Source organism: Aspergillus eucalypticola (assembly GCF_003184535.1).
Source record: "Aspergillus eucalypticola CBS 122712 chromosome Unknown BO83scaffold_15, whole genome shotgun sequence".
Taxonomy (NCBI): Eukaryota; Fungi; Ascomycota; class Eurotiomycetes; order Eurotiales; family Aspergillaceae; genus Aspergillus; species Aspergillus eucalypticola.
The window spans coordinates 38,744-64,305 of record NW_020290289.1 but is presented as its reverse complement, the minus strand read 5'-3'; the positions used below and the strand labels follow the sequence as shown (position 1 = coordinate 64,305).

The 25,562-nt window shown below is 49.3% G+C and overlaps 7 protein-coding genes across 7 annotated transcripts; 2 read left to right on the top strand and 5 right to left on the bottom strand.

Moving 5' to 3' along the window:
• Positions 1-1,411: 1,411 nt before the first annotated feature.
• On the top strand, positions 1,412-2,854 carry BO83DRAFT_362463 (uncharacterized protein; the record flags this gene model as incomplete). The annotated part of the gene is made up of 4 exons (XM_025529509.1): positions 1,412-1,535; positions 1,748-1,821; positions 1,875-2,254; positions 2,305-2,854. 4 exons carry the CDS (start codon positions 1,412-1,414, stop codon positions 2,852-2,854), a joined length of 1,128 nt encoding a protein of 375 aa, XP_025387148.1.
• A 21-nt stretch (positions 2,855-2,875) lies between these two features.
• On the bottom strand, positions 2,876-5,327 carry BO83DRAFT_438026 (glycoside hydrolase family 2 protein). The gene is made up of 3 exons (XM_025536055.1): positions 3,858-5,327; positions 3,394-3,804; positions 2,876-3,290 (listed from the first exon to the last, which is right to left on the bottom strand). Exons 1-3 carry the CDS (start codon positions 5,264-5,266, stop codon positions 3,161-3,163), a joined length of 1,950 nt encoding a protein of 649 aa, XP_025387147.1. The 5' UTR covers positions 5,267-5,327; the 3' UTR covers positions 2,876-3,160.
• Positions 5,328-5,651: 324 nt separating this feature from the next.
• Positions 5,652-7,041, bottom strand: BO83DRAFT_314777 (uncharacterized protein; the record flags this gene model as incomplete). The annotated part of the gene is made up of 5 exons (XM_025527593.1): positions 5,652-6,061; positions 6,155-6,219; positions 6,282-6,679; positions 6,735-6,839; positions 6,895-7,041. 5 exons carry the CDS (start codon positions 7,039-7,041, stop codon positions 5,652-5,654), a joined length of 1,125 nt encoding a protein of 374 aa, XP_025387146.1.
• Positions 7,042-8,238: 1,197 nt separating this feature from the next.
• Positions 8,239-9,578, bottom strand: BO83DRAFT_446568 (glycoside hydrolase family 28 protein; the record flags this gene model as incomplete). Its single annotated transcript, XM_025536604.1, has 4 exons — positions 8,239-8,570; positions 8,624-8,753; positions 8,812-9,237; positions 9,312-9,578. The coding sequence occupies 4 exons, from the start codon at positions 9,576-9,578 to the stop codon at positions 8,239-8,241; spliced, it is 1,155 nt and encodes a 384-aa protein (XP_025387145.1).
• Positions 9,579-11,053: 1,475 nt separating this feature from the next.
• On the bottom strand, positions 11,054-13,249 carry BO83DRAFT_408796 (NAD(P)/FAD-dependent oxidoreductase; the record flags this gene model as incomplete). Its single annotated transcript, XM_025534082.1, has 7 exons — positions 11,054-11,620; positions 11,699-12,238; positions 12,309-12,372; positions 12,396-12,745; positions 12,826-12,868; positions 12,948-13,058; positions 13,118-13,249. 7 exons carry the CDS (start codon positions 13,247-13,249, stop codon positions 11,148-11,150), a joined length of 1,713 nt encoding a protein of 570 aa, XP_025387144.1. The 3' UTR covers positions 11,054-11,147.
• Positions 13,250-14,680: 1,431 nt separating this feature from the next.
• BO83DRAFT_446563 (HAD-like protein) lies at positions 14,681-16,307 on the bottom strand (the record flags this gene model as incomplete). The annotated part of the gene is made up of 2 exons (XM_025536603.1): positions 14,681-16,186; positions 16,239-16,307. 2 exons carry the CDS (start codon positions 16,305-16,307, stop codon positions 14,681-14,683), a joined length of 1,575 nt encoding a protein of 524 aa, XP_025387143.1.
• Positions 16,308-17,951: 1,644 nt separating this feature from the next.
• On the top strand, positions 17,952-24,685 carry BO83DRAFT_408795 (uncharacterized protein; the record flags this gene model as incomplete). The annotated part of the gene is made up of 14 exons (XM_025534081.1): positions 17,952-18,125; positions 18,191-18,470; positions 19,342-19,559; positions 19,626-19,791; positions 19,850-20,188; positions 20,255-20,405; positions 20,554-20,604; positions 20,666-20,730; positions 20,809-21,448; positions 21,546-21,998; positions 22,115-22,309; positions 22,881-23,401; positions 23,470-23,535; positions 23,634-24,685. The coding sequence occupies 14 exons, from the start codon at positions 17,952-17,954 to the stop codon at positions 24,683-24,685; spliced, it is 4,371 nt and encodes a 1,456-aa protein (XP_025387142.1).
• Between the last annotated feature and the right edge of the window lie 877 nt (positions 24,686-25,562).

Below are 25,562 nucleotides of genomic sequence, written 5' to 3'. Positions count from 1 at the left end.
CTTGCAAGCAGTATTTAAGCCAGTGCGACCGATAGCCCCGTCCCGATGGTTTATCTCGCTAGATCTTAACCGACCTGGGCTAAGTATCATTAGTGCATCCGGCGACCAGTGGCGTGGTGACCCCCAACCCGCATTAGATTAAGCTATCCTCCACCGGCCGCGCGATGTTGTGGAGCAGTTGGAGCAGCCGGTCAGCTTAGTTTCAAAGAAGGCGAAGCTGGATGCTCTAGAATTGGCAGATTTTGTACGTATACTTAGTCTGAGACACGATCCCACAATCCCAAGAAACCCGTGCCTCCGCTTCCTGCTATGAGATGTGTTGGCCAGGCCCCGACTGGGTCTTCCAGGAAAAGCCGGCGCAGCCTGGAAATGACCACTGCCTTAGATTAGAAACTTAACAGCTGAACTAGATCTACGAATTATCCAGGCTGGGTCTAAGGGGGAGATAAGAACAATTGCGCCCTGGAAAAGGTGTTTGGAAATCCTATCTTTCTTCCACGATAGCCATCCATTTCTCTCTCCCGGGTGATGGGCGGAGTTCGCGAACCGCAACTGGGTGATCGCAAAATCATCCGTGCCTGAATACCCCGTATTGAACTAGCTAAGCATTAATATGCCGGTTAGTCAGACGACTATCGTTCCTGCAAGGGGTTTAAGTACCTACTTTTCATGCAACAGGGAAGAAGGGGGGTTATTGCGGCCGGGGGCGGGAAATCTCCGGCGGAGGAAATGGTTGCCCTGATAGAGTCCAAGAAGTGAACGGATGAATGAGCTCGGCTACAAGATGCACACAGTCTCCCTTTCTATTAACCTAAGAATGAAATGTACCCGGAAGTCCGGCTATTTCCGTTTATACCCCTGTCATCTTTGCCGTGTCTCATCTCCGACCTGCCAACCTACCACATTGAGGGCAGTAACGGCCGTCATCTCCGCCGCAAAACCGACGGACACCCCCGCCGCAAGTGCACGCCTCTCTGGACTCTAATATGCAATGGTCTGGCGTGCGATGCTTTTCTGGGTATAGGGTCGGACTCCCCACAAGTGGATCTTGTCGGACAAGAATTTCCGCTTATCACTAACTCCAGTCTAACCGTCCACAGACGGCTACCGAGCACTAGAATATCGGGCTATATACTAGTCGAGCTTTGACTGGTGGATATCCACCACCACCATCTCTCACAATGCAATTGTAGTTTTATGCCTAATTAAGTCTTCATTATCCAAACTTTGCAGTAGCGTCGTTTCATATGAAGGCTTCTGCAAAGTATCTATTCGCTCGCTCCATGGACTTATTCCCGGTTCGCATAGATGCCATGGGTTCGACAGATAACCTTAAGCAGGGCAATATCAAGCAAATAATATTCCCCTCGATGTCGACGGATCGCCTTTATCGTCTGTCTCTATGCCCAAGATGGTGGACGATGGTCACCAGAAGACTGCCTTGGGCGTGGTTGTGGCCTTCCCCGTACTCGGGGGAATCGCAGTGCTGCTGCGAATCTGGAGTCGCTACTTGACTCGGTCGCGCTTGGGAGCAGGTGGGAAACACCCTCATTCAGTGGCTCATTTTGACTAACCATGAGAAGATGATATCCTTATTGTGGTTGGATATGTATAGTCTCTTTCTCGATTCTATGTTAAATGGTGCTGACTTTGACAGATCCTTGCCATCGGGCAATCAATCACCTCCTGGTATTGTAGGTACCCTCTAAACTACGGTGCGTTCTGTAATGCTTGTTAACCAAGACAGATATCAAGACAAACTATGTGGGAATTCATATCTGGGACATCCCAAAAAATTATGACATCAAGCTAGGACTCATTGTAGGGGGTCACTGTCCCCGCCCTGTATCGCTGACATTTACTGACTGGACCAGTGGAACTTTGCGAATCAACTAGTCTACAATCCTTGCCTCACAATGGTGAAGCTGTCCATCCTCGTGTTTCTGCGTCGCCTCGAATCACAATCGCGGCTCGTTAACCTTCTCATATGGTCCACCATATTCATTACGGTCGCATTATTCATCGCGGTCCTAGTGGTGGATATCTTTCAGTGCAGTCCGGTCGCCTACGTCTATGACTTTTCCATCTCAAACGGATCCTGCATCAATCAGGGGGCGTTCTACGTGGCAACGGCGGCAACTTACCTCTTCACCGACGTGCTTGTTTTGTCGATTCCCATCATAATCACCTGGGGTTTACACATGCCGCTAAGGAGGAAAGTTGCTGTCTGCGTGGCGCTCTGCATGGGCGCAGTGTAAGTACATTTCCCAGGGGAATGGAGACCAGATGGCTAAACAAGTACAGGGCAACCGGGGTGGGAGTCTGGCGGATAGTTCTCCTTGCTGAAGGCTTCTTTCCAACCCACCCGGTGTATGATGCCACCTATTCCATTGGCTTCTGTAGCTCGGCTGTAGAGGTCCATGTCGCCGTTTTGGCTGCCTGTGCCCCTTGTCTCAAGGCCATTTCCAGTACCTACTTGCCTCGGCTGCTGGGCGCATCGCGTCGAGCGACCTACCCTTCACCCGGTCGCCAATACGATCCCAATCCCACCGCATCGTACTCTCGTCGATCTCACGTTAAGATTCCGGCTCCTCGTGGGGATGCTTCGGTCGCGTTCGAGATGGTAACCACCCAGCCACCGATGCTGGGTGTTGAAGAAGCCTCAGCGAAGAGAGAGATGCGAAAATACCATCCCTACGCGGAAGCAGATGATATCAGCCTCAGTAGTGAGGATGGCACACCGCCAATGGGCATTGTAAAGACTACGGCGATCTCGGTCCGATACACGGCGGACTCTAACTCGGAACATGACGGGCAGGGGATTAGAGAAGGAAGCGTAGAGCGCTTGGTTTAGACAAAAATTCCATTAATAATTGTAGCCGGTTGAGCTCTTGAACTTGAGGTTGCTACGATCGTCTTCGCAGCTTATAAGATAGATTACTCTCTCTACCTGCCGCATTGCTGTCTGCCTTGTCACAAACTTGTCTATTGATGCGTCGCCATCATCGGCTGATAATAACCACCAGCGACCCAGGTGTCTCTTGATGAAAATATCGCAGGAATAGATTGCCGTCTGCCGGGCAGCAGTACTGTCAGCTAGAAAAACCTCAGAGCGTTCCCCCTTTCCTGTATTCCCTAAGCTCTAGCAAGGATTTCTTGTCTATTTTGGGGCCACATTCTCGTGGTAGTAGCGGTGAGCAGAATCCATGATGGCCTTTACCCTGGAAGCTGGCACCTTCTCTTTCCTGTCGTACGAATAGAGACCATTTACCTCTTGTTCGATGTCACATCTATAAAGAAATTAGCCATCTAAAATCGGAGAACACGGCTGTTGGTGTCTTGCACGGTCGCAAATCACCAATAATAATCAAGACAGTAAGGAAGGGAGCATACAATTGGGTATAGACCAATCCACACGAATGCCCCCCTTGCACCACTGCCATAACTAGCTTTTCCAGGCGACTCAACAAATCTTCTGGATCACTGGCGGTGGTATATCCCCAGTCCCGGTCCCCTGCTGTGGTTCCCTTTGCGGGGACGATATTGACTCCGCCAAATTCAGAACAGATGACCGGGGCCCCAGAGGCATGCTGTGCACCAGAGTCCGAAGGAGTAGATGGCGTAGCCGGGATGGGGGGCACGAACATGTCGCGGTTCGATTTCTTGCCCAGTATGCCACTGTGGAAGTCCGCACAAGTCTCTGTCAGTGCAGGGAAGTCGGAGTAATCGTGGTAAGTCGTCAGGTCGGTTGCGACATGTTCCCAGCCGCAATTGTCGTTGATCGGGCGAGTTGGATCCAGCGTTCTGAACTTATGAGCGATGCACCATTTTACAGAATAGAATGAACTATAACTTACTTGGTGAGGTAGTAAACGGAGCGGATATGGTTGCGCTGGTCAATGTTGTCCTTCAGGGAGGGATAGCCCCAGCTCTCGTTAAACGGGGTCCATGCCACTATGCACGGGTGATTGATATCCCTGCGCACGGCCTCCACCCACTCGCTGTTGAAGCGCGAGATATATTCGTCGCTAAACTCGTAGGCATTGGCTATCTCACCCCAAACCAGGAACCCGAGTCGATCGGCCCAGTAGTGAAACACGGGGTCTTCGACCTTCTGGTGCTTGCGGCAGCCATTGATACCCATGTTCTTCGCCATTTCAATGTCTGCTCGGAGAGCATCTTGTGACGGTGGAGTCAGGCCTGTCTCCGGCCAATATCCTTGGTCCAGCACGAGAGTCTGAAAGCACGGCTTTCCATTCAGTCGGAAGGTGCCATCGCCATGAGTCCAAGAAACGCTTCGCATGCCCGTCGTCGTCTCGACTGCATCCACTTCATTACCCGAGGCGTCGTAGAGGCGCAGAGTTAGGTCATAGAGGATTGGATGCTCCGGCGCCCAGAGGGCTACACTACCTCGCCAACAACCATCAATGTTGAACGGACTCTGTTGCTTCAAAGGCTCGACTTGTGGAACACGCATGTCTATGTCAAGGTCCACCCAGTCCTTGTCACGCGGGAGCTCTTTTCTGCCACGAGTGACTGGATTCCCTGCAAGGCTGGCTTCAATCTCAACGCTACATCCGGCGGCAACAGGGCGGCCTAGTACTGTGAGTCGTGCACGTAAAACGCCCCCTTCAAGGTCATCCGACCGTAGGACTGTCCCATCACTGCTACTTCCCAGCCGCGTCCGGGGCACACTTTCCAACCAGACGGACAACCATATGCCACTGGTAGGGGTATAGAAGATTTCTTGTGGGACTGGTCCCCAGTATTGCTTCCCTCGCAGTTGACCGAGGTCGGTTGCAGAGTCGCGGACGCGAACCGTGAGGCGCCGGGCGTCCGAACCTCCTTGGCCCCCAAATGCGTCCGACACATCTATCTCAAACGGCACATGGCCTCCTCGGTGAGCACCAACCAACTGTCCATCAACCCAGACAGTACAGTCGTGGTCCACCGCCCCGAAGCGAAGGATCAGTCGGTCCCCTTTCGCCTGTTCATCTGTGGTGCGTATGTCCGGGACCATTCGTTCGTACCAGAGCACTTCATGAACCTCGTAGAGCCCGATACCGGACGCCGGGGTTTGGAAGGCGTACGGTACATTGATCTGGCGCTTAGATTGTGCGGCCTCTTTGGCAGGTAGACCCTGTTGTTGCCACCGTTGGTTCAGACCTGTGTCAGCATCGTCGAAGATGAAGTCCCAGGAACCGTCGAGGGAAAGCCAATTGAGGGCTGGGCGGTAGAAGTCAGGGCGAGGATATGCGGACATCATACAATCGCCAGATAATGCTCGTGAAGGACTCAGTTGTTGTGTTTTGGATGGAGGATCAATGATGTGAAGTGCTAAGGACAACTGGTGAGGGGAAGAGGGATCGACAGTCAACCCCGCCCTACCATGACGTGGTCCCATCGACCAGTGAAGAAAGGCCGTCTGCTAACCTTGTGGAACTACTTCAGGGGGCTTTACAGCATTTCCTGATGACTTTACACCGAGAGCGATTATGTCTGCCTGCCTATCTGCACGGAAACTCTCCAAAAGGAAGGATGTATGGCTTTCTCCCCCCCAAACAATCGTGTAACTCGGCCAATCAAGCTAATTGGTAATAGCGTCTCAGCCGATAAAAGTTCACATTGTCAACCCAGATATTAAGGAGGAATCACACAACGCTGCTATTCCTAGATTCCCACCCGGCATCCAGATTAAAAGTCTGTTGGATCAGAATGTCATTTGTACGCATCACAGTGTCACGGCTGGCTCTGGGTGAATAGGAATCAGGGTGTGCCACGCCTGCCCCGTCCCCTTGGATGGTGGTGGTCGTGTTCACGACATTCCCCGGGCGAAATAAGGTCACGGGCGCTGATGGGTAGGAAGAGACAGAAACAAAGTCGGCCTTGGGAGCTGTGTGCCCCGGCCCCGACGAGCTGCGTGAGCTTAACCGCATCATTCTAGGTTTGGTAAAGAAAGTCCGAAGATACTTGAGCAACGGATGTAGAGTGGCCAGACTACCCGCAAAAATTCCCAGGCCAACCTCGACATTCGACCAAACGGCCACCTCATAAGTGGCGTCTATGTTCAATTAGCATCAGATCTTTGCGCAAAGAAGACGGTGGGTAGAATATGGGAATGGGGGAGTCAGATTCAATGGCAGGGGCATCTTACAAAGGAAGTCCGGGTCAGCAAATGTGGGCACATAAGGAATGCGAACAATGACGGCACAGCAGGCGCTGTCAACAGCTCAGTTAGTGAAAGTGGAAGAGATACGAGACAGATATATCAGGCTACCCACATGCAACCGATGCTGCAGATACCGATTGCAGCCACTTTTCTCCGCCACGGCATATTCAACTTCCGAACAATGAAGTATGGAACAATCCCAACTGCTAGGTCACAGCACGCAGCAACTGCGCTGTAGGCCCAGGTCAGGGCAATAACTAATTCGGTCTTCACACACGTCCCCTCCACAGTGGGATCAGAGGCGACCCTGGTCCAGAAATAAGATACAGGACGACATTGCAGCAAGAGGGAAAACATGAGCACAAGCCCCATAAGGACGGTGCAAGTCATGATGATGTATAGAAATGCGAGGTGCGGTCGCTTTATGGTGATACGAGTGAGAAATATGCATATTGAGCATTTGCAAAAAATGGAAGAGAAGCAGTATCCGATCTCGCAGAGCCACCAGTACTGAATAGCTTGTCAGTTGCAGGGATCGTGAGCCGAGAACTACAATTGAACACACCTCCATTGCAGTAACTCGGTGGCTTGGTGTTAAGTCAGCGAAATGTTTTCCCGTGCCATATAGACTGCCTCCAATCATGACGCCACAGAACATGGCATAGACGGCCTGTGAAGATGTCAGCCTTGTCTATCACATACGCTGTCGCAAGGTCGCCACATACCATGGCTAGGACCATGAGGCCATCATCCCATCCAAAGGCCTTTACCAGCCTTAAACGGACATAGCAACGGAGCAGGACCGTGATCGAGCTCACAGCCAAAAATACTGCGGGGACGGCGCGGACGGCGGCATTGCGGTTGACCGTCATAGAGGGCGAGTTTGGGGCTGCCTTGGACGGTCACTGTTTCAACCCGATGTCAATCCATGCATATGGCAGTTGAATATCATTAACAATCTAGATTGATACCGGAAGGGCTTGAGGTAATAAAAGAAAGCCAAGAGCAGGGCGGTAGTGAAAATCGATATCTCGCCCCTAGATTATCCCAAGATCCTGGAACCATGGGTTCGTATCTCCTAGAGCATTGCAGAATCTCGGATTGGCGAATGGAACATTCATTGGTTGGCGGGTTCTATGCCAGCATTGCCTTCCATGGATATGCGGAGTTCGATGATTCATCATTGAACCATGACAGTGCTTTGACAATGCCAGATGACACTACACTCAGTGTCGACGACAAGGAGATAATATTAGTTTCTAGATATATATACACCATGCATAATTAAATGTTTTCATCCGATCGAGGTACACTACCAGTCAGAACATTATTGATCTCGATCAAGATAGCCTGATAGCTGTAGAAACCAAGTGATTCCTTCCTTCCGTGTTCACCAGGGGGGTTGTTCCATGGAAATCATGGGAGGTGAACAACGGGTCTATAGCGTCACGGTCTGTGCACGAACATGGCACGTGATTGCCACTCGGGAATCGCCGCCGGGGGAACAAGGTCCGGCCTCTTTACTTGGTTGGTACATTCTTCCGATCGTTCAATTCTTTGCCCGCAATGACCAAGTTGTCAACACTACACGCACGGCCACACCGATCGTGACCTATCACAGGAAAGCCAAGCGAAGCTTAAGCGGGCTCCTGATCAGGAGAAGTTTGGCCATGTGCTGCTACGTTAGCCAAGCCATAACAGCCACATTCCATTTCGACTCAACCTTGTACCAATTCGCTACAATAGGTACCTCTTGACTTCCTAAGCCTATCCTCATCTATGAAGGCACCCAACATAATGTGGCCGAGGGCCTCTGGTAATATTTCGCTTTGCTCCTCCACGAATACCGCAGAACCTCAACATCCCCCGTCATCAACCATTCGAGTACTATATACCAGGCCCATTCCGACCGGCAATATTTAAACCATAGCATGGACTGCTCCTTGCTCGGGCACAAAAAGTGATATTACACACAGTGAAAAGTGTAGAAGAATAGGCAACACACTACACAGAGCTAGCTAAATATATGTCCACAGAGTATCCAGGAACATCTCCCCTACCACACCGGCCTACAAATCGCAGCTAATTCCCGAGGGAACATTGAGGCAGTCGTCACTGACTTTGCCACCGGTCACACTCACACCAGTCCAGGTCCAGTCCGAACAGCTGCCATCACCACAGGCAATGTATACTTCTGTGCAGTCATCATCTTCACACGTTCCGATGATGTTCTCGAGCACAAAATCTGTGATCGGCACTCCCGTAGTAGGAGTCTTGGAGGTGTCATCGTAGTTCTGCTCAATGATAATGCCGTAATCAGTAGCGTCTGAAAAGGCGATCTCATGGTAAGTAACTTCGCTGACGGAGCCAGTGTCGCCGTAGATGGTCTTGATACGGATCGCTAAAGCCCACGTTAGAGATTGCCAGAAGGGTTGCTCACGTTGTTTCTCTTACCTTGCTGGGACTTGAGAACATTGACATCATAAAACGTAACATTCTTGACTGTGTTATCATCCCGACCACCGACTGAGCCAATGGACAGGCCATGACCCCCGGAACAAACACTGGCACTGAAATATATATTCTACGAAATGGTCAGCAACGCGTCTCCCCTCTCCGCCAGGGTGCCAGGATGGGCATACCTCTCCGGAATTGATAGCAACGCAGTCGTCTTGGTTGTAAATCTCGGCACCGGTGATCGTGATATAGGTACTCTCCCCGATGTCAAAGCCATCCGTGTTGGCAGCGAGGTCGTCGGTATCACCGTCAGTGTTATCCACAGTGATATCGGTCATGATGAGATCAGTGGAGCCATCGATACTGAACACTTGCACAGGAGAGTTCTCGACGTAGATGCTCTTGATGGTGGAAGAGGTCAAGTCATGGGCGTAGAAGAACTTGGGCTTTGTTTTACCGCCATTACCACCCTCTCCGTCCCACCAGCGGCTGCCATCACCATTGAGCACCGCGCCGCTCTCCCCTTCGACGGTAATATCCGTTCCAGAGACACTCACGAGAGGCCCTGTCCATTCCTCATAGCCGAAAGTGGTTTCTCCTTGGAAGATTACCTAGTACATCTGTCAGCCGAAGCCTTTGACGGGCTTGGGTAGAAGAATAGGGCATAGCTAAGACGAGAACGTACGTGGGTTCCATCATTAAGGTCCGTGAGGTCAAGGGTGGTGCCAGATGGGACGGCCACGTCGGACAGGTAAATGGTGGAGCAAGAAGTTTTCGACTTGCTGGCCTTGGATGCACCTTCGGAGCCTGAGAAGGTGCAAGTTGTCGCTCGCTTTTCAATCAGATTGACGTCAGGCGCTTCCGTAACCATGGGATGAGCGGGTTCGGCAGGCGCCGCATGCACAGCAACAGCTGCCAGCAGGCTACCGATTAAGATAAGTTGACGGACCATTGTTATAGCGGGCGAAGAACGAACAGAATAAGAGATGTCTAATCAACAAAAGTGATGACAAGAGATACCCAGAGAGGTTCCTAGAGACACGATGATATTCGGCCCTTTTTGTTCTTACGGGGAGCTATCTTCACTGGGTGTCAGGGGTAAACATAAAGGGCGTTGACGAAGCGAGGCCGCGATGGACGTTTTGGTGGCGGGTCTATGTCCGTAGTGGAAAGACCGGACTTGATCCTGGCGCCGGAAACCGACCACAAATTCAGCCGACCATACATAAATAGATTCCCACCATTGATAGTACTTGTTAGGTGTACACGAGTTATCTGGGTGGCTGCAGCCATGGGCCTTTTGAGGGTAATCATTGGTGGAGATAAACGTTGCACCGTGCGCAGGAACAGCCAGTGCAACGGATAATACCCAGCGGGAAGCTAAATGCTTGTTCAAGAATTGTGGAAGCATGTTTGTTGCTACTAATTCATCAGTTTCTCTTCATCAACAATGGTAATGGTGCCAGTTGCGGTCGGTGGTTTCCCGTAGCACTACCCAGGATTGATACATTTATTGTCCACCAAAGAAAGCCATATTCGTGAAAGATCCCAATCTTATCACCATAATATGAAACGAAATAAGTGGACTAGGCCAGGGGCAACGTTTCAGCCATGGCAAATTCGGATGCTAGCGGACGTCTGTGAGGGGGCTCGTAACGGGGCCATGAGGGAGGGCACTAATCAAGTCGTCCGGTAATAACGCCCATGTTTAGTGGACACAGGCCTTGTCGGACTACATTCCCAGTGCAGGTCTAGTAAAGCTGATGCTGCAAAAATAACTTCTGCAGAACCTCGCATGTTTCGATTGCGGGGTGCTGAACCTTCTAATGGCTAGCCATTAAACTGGTTCACATCAAGCAGGTTCATCCGTCAATGGTATTCATTCCCGAAAAACTGGGGAGGGGTAATGGTCAGAATGAAGGCCACTAAGGGCAATATTGCGGCACCTCCTCCATCTTTCGAGACCAAAAATCGCCATGCATGTCGTTTATTGCGCATTTCTTTTTCTTTTTCTCTTTCTTTTTTTCTTACCTTTTTTTCTGTCGATGTCCAATGTATGTCGGTTATCACAGCATAAAGTATCTATCTGGCGGTTAATGAGTTTCTAAGCCTTCTCTTGCCTGCCACTGGAATTAGTAGTAAGCCAGAGAAGGAATAATCGTTCCGTAGTGACTGAACCACAGAGTACTGAAGATGCCCGCTTAGAAGCTACTGGATAGAAGATAGAATTCTAAAGAAGTCGTAGGATATGCGACTAGATATAGAACATCTTACACTCGTTACATAAAGATCGCAAATACTAAACGGTTCATTTTTGTAAGAGAGGGCCAGCGATTTATATTTAGATGCATGATCCTGCTTATTCGAATACATCGGATAGGGATGCATGAAGAAGTACTGAGGTGTTGGATGTGGCGATCTGAAACTGGAAAACATCCTTTTCAGACTGACAATGCGGCTAGTGAGCTGATGCCTATCCAACCTATTTGAAGAATTTTATCTCATCTATATGAACAATTGTTCAACCAAGTTGAACCCTTGACGTAGGCAGAAAAATGCTTTCATCCCTAATTCCCGGGGCCTTACCGTCCAGAAATTGCGGTGAATAGAAATGAGCCCTATCGATTTTGGCCTGATTAGATTTAACAAGCCCCAGTTTACCCCGTACTAAGTTCGGTGCCATTCCGTCAATAGTGTCGAGAGTGAAGCTATCCATCTCGAAGGGGTCTTCACGAATCATACGCCTACTTCGTAGTATTTCCAGCACCTGTAGCTCGTCCGTTATGAGGTGTTGTTCTAGGCCATCGAGTGTCTTTGCCTCTCCCGCGTCGTTTTGTCCGGATACAACGCCAAGGTCCTTCAGCTTCTCAAACAATGCGTTCTTCTTTTCTGGCGGGACATATGTGAAAGCCCTAAAGCAGAATTCGAGTGCCTTGGATATTTCAGAGTGGGATATTTTCCCTGTATCATCGGCATCGACGGTACCTTGAATGACTAAACCAAGAAGGGAATTTAGTTGAATCATCAACGGAAAGTTTGAAGCTATAACATGTTGCTTTAAGAGGTACGTACTTGGTCTCAGAAGATCAAAGGCTCTTTGAAATCCTTCCTCCTCCATGTCTTGAATAATAGGCTCATACTGTTCACGGATCTGCTTCGTAGCACTGCTAACCGCCAAGAAGAATCGAGTATAGCTCTCAACCGTTTTCTTGGTGTGCCACGACCCCGCTGTCTCCTCATCGCAGTCGCCCCTGATCGACGCTGCAATGGTAGCTGCCGCTGAGAGGCCGCCAGTCACAGCGAGATGGACACCCGAGGAGAACAAGGGGTCAATGAAACTGCCGGCGTCTCCACAGATGCGTGCATTTGGTATGTGATACGTTGACGCAGTATAAGACCAATCTGAGGCCGTTCTGACAGTGGTGACTATCTCCGCTCCCGAGAGGAGCTTGCTAGTCCTGGGCGCCTTTTCGACGCATTGCTTATAGAAGTCTAAGGTCGAGGGACGTCCTAGCTCTCGCTTCTTTTCAGTCACAAGTTTCTGGTCCTGAACAACTCCCGCGGAGCGAGTGCCATCGTGTAGTGGCATAAACCAAGCCCAGCCACTGGCGTCTATTTGTTCGTCAGCAAAATGGTAGACAGTCAAGCAGCGAGGTGGAGATGGGTTCTTTTCCGGACCTACCGTCTAATGCCTCAAAGTACGGCGAACCTTCCATGTGCGTCCCAAGACCGTACAGATTGTCAGTCTTCCAGTAAGCCCAATTGCAACATTTTTAAAGTTATCGTTAAATTTCCGGTTCTTAAGATACTTTGTGCTCAGTATGCCATTCCTCCCGCTAGCATCCACCAGGTACTTCAATGCGATGGATCCAGAACTGCCGTCTTTGCGGACCCAGGTGGCAGACACAGGTCGTCCGAGATTCAGTATTCCGTTACCATCACTATCTGGCTTTGAGGTTTCACTAATGTGTGGTTCGAATTGAACTGTGTCGACCTTGGTTTCGTCAAAGATGTGAGCACCACAGGTCCCGGCGTGTCTAAAGAGCAAATCATCGGACTCTGATCGGACTAAGTTCCAGGCGTACGCATCAGGACCGCCTGCTTCGAGAAAGTCCGTATCTTGACAGGTATTAGCATATTCGTGTGAATATGTATACAAGAGGGAGGTACATAGCAAACAAGGTTAGGAAAGGACTTACAGGCATCGGGCTGAGCTTGTGCGAGTCGGAAAACTGCCCCGTTCTATATGTAGCGGTGTTGAAATGACTTGTTAACTCACAATTTGAGAAAATGCCTGTGGGGACAGGGAGCAAATAAATACCTTGTGGTAAAATCCGTGAGCATCGAAGGTATCGTAAAAGTCTATGAATTTGAAGAAATGGCGCAGGGAGGGAAGAGTGCTCTCGCCAATATGATACCTATCACGCATGAGCTGGGCCAACAGACAGCAATCTAGGGTGATTCTGAGAATTCCAGAAAACCTATTGTGACCACTGATCTGGGGAATTTGTCTGCCTCCAGTAGACCTGTATCGATCCCCTCGCGAGCCATTGCTGCTGCTGCATATGAACCGGCGGGACCTCCTCCGATAACCAGCACAGTGCAGCTTTGCGGAACGGTCATGACAGGCACAATCGAGTACACGAGTACACTGGCTTTGGGGGCTACAGGATAGCTATCAAGATTAGGATTTGTGACTGAAACACAGAAAATCCGATGTCAATGTCGAAAATAATTAATGAAGCGGGATGATCGAGAATTTATGTCTTGGAATATTGATGGCGGCCTTTATAGGTTTTGAAGGGTACCTACGTGCCTGGCGAGAAACACCCCGAATCCCCTTGGAGGCAGGCACTTGAGGCCCAAGCACCCACACCTGTGCTTGCAGGCCGCGAAGCTTGCATATGAAATCCTGCAAGATATACAGTACTCATACGGAGTTAAGTGTCCCTCCCTATAAAGGGCTGCATGTGGATTTGACCTTCAACCAGTGAGATCTGGTCCCTCTCCGAACCTGCAGCTCCGTAGTCTGCATGCCCCGCACATAAACCCCTCACTGCCAATGAAATAGCCCGTGCCACCTCATATGATCAGGTATGAAAAGATTGAATCAACCACCACCTGTGGCAGTTCTTGCCTGTACATGGTCACATCGGGATTTGCTTTACACTTCGCGCTAAAGGGTGCCTTGTTTGAAGCCGCTAAAAAGCCTTCTTTCTGGATTGTCTTGCAGATCAGCCACTTTCGGCCCACTAATAGCTCTCGTTCATCTCTATTCTTGATTCTCCTACATCGTGGTCAGCTATCTCGGTACTAGTTGCATCAGCAAGTTAGACTAGGATTATGAAGAATCCCGCAATCAATAAAGTGCCTCAATCAAAGAGCAATGGGATATAAATTATAATACCACCCTTACACCACGGACAAATGAAACAATCATGAGTACGGGGAGCAAGCCTTACCCTATAGGGAAGGGGCTTTACCTTGCAAAGTAGGCGGAGGGTATTGGCAGAAGTGAAGGCTGGTATGGAGCCTGGAGCCTGGAGGTAGCTAATTGACATTCTCCAAAATCGTGATTAATTAAATTGTTGGTTGGAATCGGAGGATACATGACACTTGGGACGCTGATAAGAGTGCGCCTCTTCTAGTCGAAATTCTTTACCATCTTTATTCCTTTACCCACAGAAACACCTGCCATTTGCTCCTCAAATAGCCTCTCAAAATAAAAAATATAGCCTCAACCATTATTCTAATAAACGCTTTATAAGTCATTTGTTGGTAAATATTTCCTTACCGCGCTCTGATTCCTATTGTTATTTTTTCCTCGAAGCTTCTTCTTACCCAAATTAGTTATATTTTGTACGAAGAGCATATAGCTAGTGAATGAAACCACCCACAGCTGTCGCCTCAATTTTATCCGAAAAATAATTGTAATTCAAGATGCACACATTTTACAATCGACACTCCCAACATATACAAACATGTTGTCGACTCAGGTAGTCTATCAACATCAAAGAATCAATTTGTTAATGAAGATTGCTCAGAGACCACAACTCAGGCAGCCCAGGAACGGGCCATCAGATAATTCAGTTTTGGGAGCGAGTTTAGCCGCAGGTCGTGAGGGTCCTGAAGCCGGCAGTTGCTCTTCTCATCATACAGCACAGTGTCTATCCCGGCGGCCCGCGCTGGTTCAATGTCGCGCTGTTCGCTATCCCCCACGTATACCATATCAGTTGGGACAATGCTGTGCTTTTCTAGGACCGCGGAAAACAGACCATCTACCTTGGACACTCCGACCTCATTGGTAGTGACGAGGATATCGATGAATGGCTGTAACCCAAGCTCCGACACCGTCCATTCCTGTGCATCTTGTGGTCCCTCGGTGACGATAACAATCTTCTTACCATGAGACGTCAGCTTCTGTAGGAGACGAAGTGCCCCAGCCTTCAGGGTCAGGGCGGCACGGAGACTGCTCTTGTATACTGCCAACAGCTCTTCCACTTCTACCCGAGAAGGCGTATGCCCATGGGCTTCGAGGAGACGTCTAAATCTGTCGCTGCGATAATCTTCGGATGATTTCCCATCTGTAAACGCATTTGCAGTGTTTGAACGAAGGATGTCACGATAGGTGGCCTGGAGATCATCGATTGTGTTGTTGGCCTCGGGATGGTTGGCTCGAATTGCGGCGAAGACAGCATGGGAGGCATGAGCAGACGCTTTGCGAAACTCGTGCAGCGTATCGTCGAGATCGAAGCCAAACCACGTCTTTCCGGAGAGAAGATTTGATATGGGATCTAGCTGGGGGCCATAGGCCTCCAGGTACATGCCACCTACTTCGGCTTCGATATGTTCAATTTCAAGTGCGGATAGCAGCCCGTGGCCGTGGAAGTCCTCGACGTGGGTGTGAGACTTGACGCGATTGAAGAGGCCGTCAGGAACGGCACCCTGATAGATCGATTGCTCTCGGTAACCGTTGAACAGATAATCCCCAAAAGGTTGCCTAAACTCCAAACAGCCATCAACGTATTCAATGCCCCAGTACTCTGCCAGTGTGGTTACTGTGTCCCTGGGATTGGCCACCAATTGCTCATACAGGACAACCTGAGGTGTTGGGCTAGCCGTGAGCATTTTGAAGAGTGACCGATAACAAATGAAGAAGCTGTATAGATCACCCCAGCCCATATTTTTCCAACTATCAAACACTCGCACAGGATCCCGGACGAGAAACGCGGGCCGCGTTTTCTCGTAGGCGTCTTGGTTGGGAAGAACGTTGAAGTCACATTCACCCTTGAAGAATTCGTGACCCAATTCCTCTTTGGTGACTAGTGTGGTAAAGCCTTCCGACACCGCTTTTTGATAGACCGCGTGGGCTTCAGGATGAGAGAAAATAGTATAGTCTGGCTTAATTCGAGCTAGAGTCTGGTCGCTAAATTTGTGATAATTTCCTTGCAGAATCAAGCGACTTGTAACTGCACAGCGAGGGAGTTCGCGAAAAATTCGCATGAAGAGTGTGGAACCCGAACGAGGGCAGGCAACCAGGACCCGGATCTGGGTTTGCTTCTGGACGCGCGATTAGTATGCTCTCTGAAACAAACATGCAGGGTATACGTACTCCATGAGCGCCGCTCGTAACGTTGGCACTGGTTTCCATACGCTCCCGAAAGGCTTCTGAATGAGGCATAATTTTATCCTGTTACTTTGTCACAATCGATGATGAGAAAAATGGGTGGGCGCTGGACAGCAACAATTCAAGTGACACTCATCGTTTTTAAGTAGTTCGACACTTCCATATTTGCCAGTTCAAGCCCCCGTCTATCGCTCAGTGGAAAGCAGGGGGTCCAGCCGTCTGACTCGACTGATCTGCAATCCTCAGGAACATGACGAGATCGCTTACCCTAATGGCGTTATTTCCCATACATGCCTCTTTTTTGCTGCTGGCATGAGATTTAGACCTGCAGCAGCAGCTGCTTATGTTGGATAACACCCTCATGCGGGTTCTAGATCGGTGTCGCCGAAAAATCGCCCCCATAAAAGCCATACCACTCAAGTATCATATTTACAGCATGATGGGCTGGGATCGTGCCGCTCCGCCCTCGGGCCCTCCCGCGCACTCGGGCGTAGTCTGTTGCAAACCCCGAAGGATGATTGCGCGATAGTCAGTCCACAGATCTGGAGAGTAAGGCGTTGGGGGCACACGAGCAGTTTCCTTACCAGGGTCGAAGATCTGCGTAATCTCGTACTGGAGGCAAGGCTGAGATAGCCTGAGGAGCATCATCGCCTCACTTGACCGGCAAGTGTTGAGCGCCGAAGTCGGAACCTGGCCGACACCTGGAGCCTGTGACTATTTACTGTAACCCCATCCTGCATACCTAATAATCCGTTACTAGCAGTTATCGCTATGGGAATTCAAAGCGTTTGCCAGGCTAGCGATGCCTCCTTCGGCCCCGTGGTAGCAACCCAATGCCGATCATTCGATTTTACCTTGCTTTTCGAGGATATCTTTTTTGTTTGTGTTCCTTCTTCCATCTTTCTCATCTTAGGCATCGTCCGGGCATTGCAGTTGTACCGAAAACCGATTATAATTATCAAGGCGTATAGAGTTGTCTACATTTCGGTCAGTCGCACAATGGTGACCTTGAATATAGGCTCCCTTGCTAACAATATGCAGACATTGTATCTCACTCTATTTGCAATCGAGGTTGCTCTGCTCGTGTTCCGTCAACGAATAGCCGTTCTCGAGACCTCGGCAAGCCTGGCTGCCCAATTGTTGCGGATTTCTGGAACTTGTGTAGCACTGTGTCTCTCATACTTGGAGTATAATCGGACACTGCGGCCACCACTTCTAATCAACATCTATCTTTTTCTGGTGGTGCTATTTGACGGTGTTTTTATCCGTTCGTTCTGGTTGGCATCTAACTCGCCGAGCGTAACAGCCCTATGCAGTACAGTGCTAGCCGCTCACGTTATTTTGCTTATCTCAGAATCTTTAAAAAAGGACAACACACTGGTAGCATCAAAACATCAACCGACAACGCCCGAGGAGACAAGTGGTATTTTGGGTTTGGGCTTGTTAACATGGGTCCTTCCGGTATTGCAGAAAGGGTTTACTCGTCCCTTGGGCTTACCAGATGTCCCCCCTGTTGCCTTGGAGTTAACGAGCTTGCGGCTAAAGAAGCAGTTACAAAGGTCTTGGGAGAAAGGTAAGCTTACACACTGAGTTCTAGGCCCCTGCACTCGCTATGAACATCAAAGCTCATGATGCTGTTTAGTAGCCGATCAATCCAAAGGAAATCAATTGCCAATCACACTCTTACGGACGTACAAGATGGCCTTTATCAGTGCAGTCATCCCTCGACTTTGCCTTTCGGCGTTTACCATTATGCAGCCCCTTTTGGTCAGTGAAATTACCACATACGCAGCGCTTCCAGACAGTCAAGAGTCGAGAAACAAGGGGTATGGGTTGATAGCAGCTTCGGGTATTGTATATATTGGTCTTGCTGTGAGTAGACAGTAGATATGATTGTTGCTTCGCACGATTCATATTCTAAATTTAACGTGTCTCAGGTATCGACGGCGTTCTATAGTCGACAGACGTATCAGTTTATTATTAGTATTCGGGGCGGTCTTCTTGCGGCAGTCTATGCGCAGACTCTCACCCGACGATCCGGCGATATGGGCACTGACACGGCTATCACACTGATTGGGACAGACGTGGAGCGTATTTCGACTAGCTTACGTGACATACACGAGATATGGGCATCCCCTATTGACATTGGACTGGCACTGTGGCTATTAGAACGCCAGCTTGCGGTGTCATGCATCATGCCCGTCATCCTCTCCCTGGGTATGTATCTCCAATATAGTACCTTATTATCTTTGCCTCTGACGCATACCAGGATGCATATCGATAATGACCAAAGTCTCAAAGTCCAAGAATAGGGCCCAGCGTGCATGGATTACGAAGGTCGAGCTCAGAATGCATGCTACCAGGCAAGCCTTAAGCAGCATAAAATCATTCAAAGTACTTGGTCTTTGTAAACGAGTCGAGGCAGTTATCGCTGGATTTCGTTCTACCGAGATCGCCACTTCGCGTAAATTTCGCATACTGATATTTTGGGAAGTGCTTATCTGTAAGTGTCCTTCCACTGCTGCAGACAACAATTTATCTCTTGTCATCGGCTTCTCAATAACCTTCGCACGTTTGGTTTGATTGCAAAAGCGCTCTGCTGACATATCCCCCGCAGCCAGCTTCCCGTGGCTTGCTGCTCCGGCAGCCTCGTTCACATTATTCACGATAATTTCATTCACAAAAAAGATTTACTCTTTGAATTCTTCTTAGGCATTCACAGCATTGTCCTTAATGACACTCATTACGATGCCAGTCTGGACCTTCATACAAGCTTTACCAGCCATCGTTCAGTGTCTCGGCTCTTTCAGTCGCATTCAAGACTATATCGCCCTACACAATACATCGAAGACCCTACTTGACAGTGATAGTAGCGATTTATTGGATCCAAATAAGGGAACCATTGTGGAATGCAGAGATGCTTTCATAAGGTGGGAACCTGCGGGATGCGATGTGCTCTGCTGTGTAAATTTGAGCGTGCCAAGAGGCTCCTTCGCCGCGATCATGGGCCCAATAGGCTCCGGAAAGACGATGCTACTGGAGACTGTTCTAGGTGAGACCGCCGTAAGTAGTGGCCGCGTATCAATAGCCTCTATGCCCATTGCATACTGCGCCCAGACCCCCTGGCTGGTGGATACCAGTATCCGGGGTAACATCGTTGGCCCGCTCGACTTTCAACCGGACTGGTACCGTCACGTACTCTGGCTGTGCTGTTTGACCGAGGAGGTTCAAGCTCTGCCAGAACGAGACTTTACCAGAATTGGAGGACAGGGGTTCATGCTCAGTGGAGGGCAGAAACAACGCCTGGTAAGATGCTGCTGTAGTATGTTGATTCAGGTGTTCTCTTCCACTAACACCAATATATTGTTCTAGGCCCTTGCTCGTGCCCTTTATTCCGGCTGTAAGATGGTCGTCCTTGACGATATCTTCAGCGGACTTGATGGGGCCAATATAAATAGTATTTGTGAAAGGCTACTGGACAGGCATACAGGTTACCTGCGTTGCAGAGGCATTACTGTTATCCTATCGACACATAATGGTTTGTTCCGGTACTCGACGGCCTCTAATCTGCGGACTAGGCTGACTCTCCTATATAGCCAAAGTAGCGGCCTTTGCCGATGATATTCATCTTTTGAAAGAGGGTACAGTCGTGACATACAAGCCGTCTCCCCCTTCGAAACCCTCTTCTGGTCATCAAATTTCGTTTCCTGACGACCACAACTTCGAACAACTGGCCTCGCCAGAACAACAGCCTTCTCAATCCTTCGACGCTGACATATCCTCCAGTGATGACATGCTGGATACAAAGCAGGGGGTCTCGCGGCAGGCCAAAGATCGCTCTGTTTATCTATATTACCTGAAGTCCGCAGGCTTGGGGCTTTCGGTTCTTTACATGGTCCTTATCCTTGTCTTTGCGTTCTGCCAAAATTTTCCAAGTGAGATCAGTTCTTAACTCCCAAACCGACGTAGTACCTGAACCAAAGCTGATTGACCGGTCCCAGCACTTTGGCTCAAGTGGTGGTCAGAGGCCAGTACTGAAAGCCCAAACAGGCCACATTGGATGTACTTGGGCGTTTTTATTGCCCTTGGGCTAAGTGCTGTAATTATTGGCGCTGCCAGCTCATGGTATATCCCCAGCACGTGCACAGCAACGTATTACATGAAAATAACCGGCTACAGGATTTATCTTCTTCATATGATATCCAACACTGCAGAACGTCTACATGTATCCATGCTAAGCGCTCTTTTGCGGTACGGCACACCTCTGCAGTTCCCGCGCCCTTCGCTGACGAATGGCCAGTGCACCGCTCTCCTGGCTTGCTGAGGCTGATTCAGGCGACATTCTGAATCGGTAAGTCTCGCTGAGATTCCCCCAAGAGTCGCGCCTACTGATCAAACGCTCGCACTTCCAGGTTCAACCAGGACTTGGAACTTACCGACATGACCTTACCGCTTGCCGCCATTAACACAACAAAAGGTATGTTGGTGTGCTTATAATGATTTATTTTTCGAAGTATCTGAAACCGCTCATATGTTAACACTACAAGTGTCGAAGCGCTGGGGGCTTGTTTGCTGAAGATGATCATACTGTTTGTCGTAGCGAAGTACATGTCCCTCACAGTTCCACCTCTTCTGATAGTATGCTACTTCCTTCAAAGGTACTACCTCCGGACATCTCGACAAGTACGCCTTCTCAGCATCGAGACCAAAGCTCCATTGTATCAACATCTTTCGGAGACATTGAGCGGTATATCTACCATCCGTGCCTTTCGCCGACAACGATGGTTTGAGAGGAACAACCTCTTTCTTGTGGATAACTCACAGAAATGTGTCTATACCCTTTTCATGATCCAACAATGGTTGACCCTCGCTATGGATCTGTTAGCAAGTGGACTGGTTGTTCTTCTCATGTTCCTCATCGTCTTTACCAGGGATTCATTCGATTCCGGCTCATCTGGGACAGCAATTGTGACCCTCATGAGCTTTACGCAGTCTTTAGCACGCTTGCTCAAATTTTGGTCTCTGACCGAATCATGCCTTGGGGCGGTCTCCCGGATTAAAAGCTTCGTGGAGACCGTGCCGTCGGAAGAGCAAAGTAAACGCCTCGATGCTGACTCCTTGTTGTCCCTTAATGAGAAGGTTACATGGCCTAGTCATGGGGCAATTGAATTTGATAAGGTCGTCGCAGCATACAGGTATGTTATCACTTATCCTGTATTCGCGCATATCGTTCGATCGATGTGTGGCCCGCCGGTAGCCCGCAAGCATGGATGCCTGACCCGTAGATAACAGATCTCATCCCGTCCTGAAATCAGTCTCAATGCGCATCAAACCAGGGGAAAAAGTCGCCATCTGCGGACGCTCGGGAAGTGGCAAGTCATCCCTTGTGCTCTGTCTTGGTGGATTGCTTCCCATACAAAGCGGCGCCGTTCGAATTGACGGGGTCGACATCATCAATGTCTCTTCACAGGATATCCTCAAGCATCTGAGCGTCGTGCCCCAAGATCCGTGCTTTCTGCCCGGAACCATCCTGCTAAATATTGATCCTGATGAGACACTGTCGGAAACCGCTCTGGAAGGCGTCCTTGAAGCCACCCATTTGTCTGCTATTGTTCAGAAGATGGGCGGACTGAACGCTGATTTAAAGCCGGAATTATGGTCGGCTGGGCAAGGGCAGTTGCTGGCACTTGCGCGCAGTATGGCGAGGAAGAGCGTGGTTCTAATCCTTGACGAAGCCATGAGTCGGTGTGTTGCCCATAATTCTTCCCAAGATTGGATTTCCTCTTTTTTCTCTTTCTTCTTCTTCTTTTAACTTAGGGGCTTCTCGGAAAATGCGTACACAAATTAACTACTGTCTCTAGAGTCGATCTTTCTACCCAATCGCTCATGGAACGCATCGTTGCTAGTCATTTCAACCATTGTACCGTTCTTTCAATCGTGCACCGTTACGAAAACATATCCGCCTTCGATAAGGTTGCGCTCTTCGAAAATGGGGAACTTATGGAATTTGATAGGCCTGAATCATTGCTATCGAAAGAGACCAAATTCCGGGCTCTGTACACTTCGAGCCACAATTGAGGAATTGAAAGGTCGCTGATGTGCTCAATAAATTTGGATGTAGTGGCGGTCAAAGCCCCCTTCCAGCCGATCGATCAATATTCCTTCTCTTGTTTCTGCGAGTGTTATATAAACCAGTTATAGATACGTGCATAGTAAAATGGGGAGTTCTGCATCCTCATTAAGCTTCAAAGTCTTTCAATGCATTATTTTGTGGCGAGGACATATTAGAATGCGGAGTAGGAGTACACTCTCCTTCAATGAAGCTACGACTCCCTTCCTCATGCTGGACCTTTCAAGTTATTCAGTTGCTGAAAGTTACACGGTATAGCATGCAGTAATATTCTCGGGGATGCGGTAAATGCAATACCAGTTGACGATCATTTTCCTTGGTATGCCGTCTCATTTTAGGGCGGATGAGGTGATTGGGTTAGCTGATTCCTGTGTGGCACTACTTAAGTTCAGTGTCACGGCCGCCTCCAAGTGTTCTTTGGATAAGAAGTGTTAAACCATGTTGTTACCTAATTTCATGCGGTTTGCATGGCTATGCTTGAATTACATACTGTTTAGCCATGTGGCCATCGCCAATAATAGGTATAAATCAAGACCTGATCTCTCCCCACCCCGTCTCAATATCACCATTCCTCCAAACCATGGGCTAGAACGAGGATACATTTTCATAGCCCCGTTCAATGCCGTTTCCGAGCCGGCACATCGAGCACCACAGCAGCCCGGTGCGTATATATTCAGTGACGATGGTGAGCTCGTCTGGTCCGGGTACACCTACTTCTCGACCTGGACAGGGAACTTCCAAGCCGCGCGGTGGAATGGTCAGGATGTTCTAGCCGCATTCGAAGGTGCGCACAATGGACTCTACGGCCATGGTCATGGTCACCATGTGCTCCTGAATCAACGGTATGAGACGATCAAAGAACTCCGCGCGGGTAACCATCTGCTCTCTGATAAACATGAGTTCGAGATCTTGAACGAATCGACCGCTTTGATCCAGATTCATCACCCGGAAGTGCGAGATCTGAGCAATTACACATCCGACCGACGGCAACATTGGATTGTTAACGCAATATTTCAAGGTTAGCTCTATCTCAGGATAGTTCGTAATGTCTTATGGAACACGATAAGGGCTTATCAGATCACACAGAATTGAATATCAATGACGGCAAAGTGTTGTTCGAATGGAGAAGTCTGGATCATATTAGCCCGGAGGGTACGTTGGCCCCCCACCTCTTTGGTTTATCACAATGGAATCCTCTACATCAGTAAGGGAGAAGTTTATGTAGATATTAACGCCTATGCGTATCCCAGAATCTGCTCTCCCGCTTCCCAACAATCAAGCGGGGATTGGCCACAATAGCTCTACTGCCTGGGACTATTTTCACATCAATTCGGTAACCAAGGGCATCGACGGTCACTATCTTGTGTCCGCACGTCATGCCAGCACCATTTACAAGATTAACAGCACAGATGGCAGTGTCATCTGGCGACTAGGAGGGTCGCGATCCGATTTTGCCCTGGGTCCTAACGTAGAGTTTGGCTTCCAGCATCATGCCCGATACCTTGATCAGGTCGACAATAGCGACGTGACAAGAATAACGCTATTTGACAACGCCGTATATGGCTCTGAAAGTGGCGGTGGCGGTGACAAGGAGGTCCGGATTTATCCCTACTCCCGCGGCAAAATCCTCAGACTGGATCATCCTACTCGCTATGCTTCCCTCGAGTCCTCGTTTATTCCTCCTGATCTACTGCTGGTGAAATCACAAGGCTCATTGCAAACCCTTCCCAATGGGAATGTTTTCATAAACTGGGGCTCAGAGGGAGCGATAACCGAATTTTCTTCCGATGGGGAACCTCTCTACCACGCATATCTGGACTCCCGACCGCTCAGTCGTGGCGACGTGCAGAACTACCGGGCCTTTCGGGCAAACTGGACAGGTCTTTCCAGTGAAGAGCCCGCTGTAGTAGCCTTTCAGCGACATGGGACCCATTGGGGCAGCGGTGGAACCGATATATACTTATCATGGAATGGGGATACAGAGACGGTCAAATGGCGGCTTCAACTGCAAGGCTTACCGGTTGGGTGGAACGAGGATGTTCGGGACGGAGAATTCGAGACGAATGTGGCACGACGGGGATTTGAGACAGTCCATCATGTACCCTTTCCATTGCGGAGTATTCGCGCACAAGCTATTGCTGCAGATGGAACGGTTCTTGCCTCATCTAGACGAGTGCAAGTACAGGCATGGGAGGTCTATCAATACCTGCTCCAGGAAGACAACGTTGAAGCTGCTGATCTGAAAGTCTCATCACCTGGGTCGCGTCTGCGTCCGTTGCTGTTACAGAAAGCCGATCAGTGACACACCATGTGATCCTCAATATAACGTGCTCTTAATGTATACATATTCAACGTAAACGTTTGGGATAAATGTCAAGTTGTAGTAGCATAGGCAGGCTCTTCGTCACCCCCAGGCAAATATAGGGAGACGCTCCCTTCCGCTAATGCCACAACGCCCTGTCGCTTATTTAAGTGGGTAAGGCTCACTCCAGATAAGGTAAGGCTAGCTTTTGGTACAGATATGAGATTTACCGCCTTCTGTGTCAAGACGCTTATTCGCTTGAGTCATAAGGTTTCTGCCTTACCGGGGGGATCAAAGTGGCAGGCGGTGAGGCCTGTGAGCACGCCTGACCTTCCCAAGTGTAGGCGGAGAGTGGTATGAGACGCACGGTAGCCCCTGCCCGAATGTCAATGTCTTGCTGTTTACTGCCAGCAAAGTATCGAACCATAAACCGTTCTTACAACTTCTAAAATTGCTTATGAAACTCTCCTCGTCTTGAAAAGGTCGTCCATCAATATACGATCCTATTCCAGAATCGTCACTGACGGAGATATGATAGTACTTGGAGGTAGAGATCAGGCACCTTAAATATATAATTGTGCTTCTCAAAAGACAGGCTAGGACCATGAAATGTTAAAGCAATGGACTGAAAGATGATAGCCGAGCACTATAGTCAACGGTCTATAAAGTAATAGAACAGAGTACATATTCTGCTGAAAGGATTACGTAGTCAGCTTATATGGGGAGATGATAATGATGATATTGTTGAGCACGGCCCTATTTGGTGTACCTCTGGTTAGCTTAGTAGTCTTATATCTAAGGCGGAGAAAGAGCGGCAGTATCCCCCACCACCCGCTCGCTGTGAAACAAAAAGTCTTTTGTAAAAGAAGATGAATAA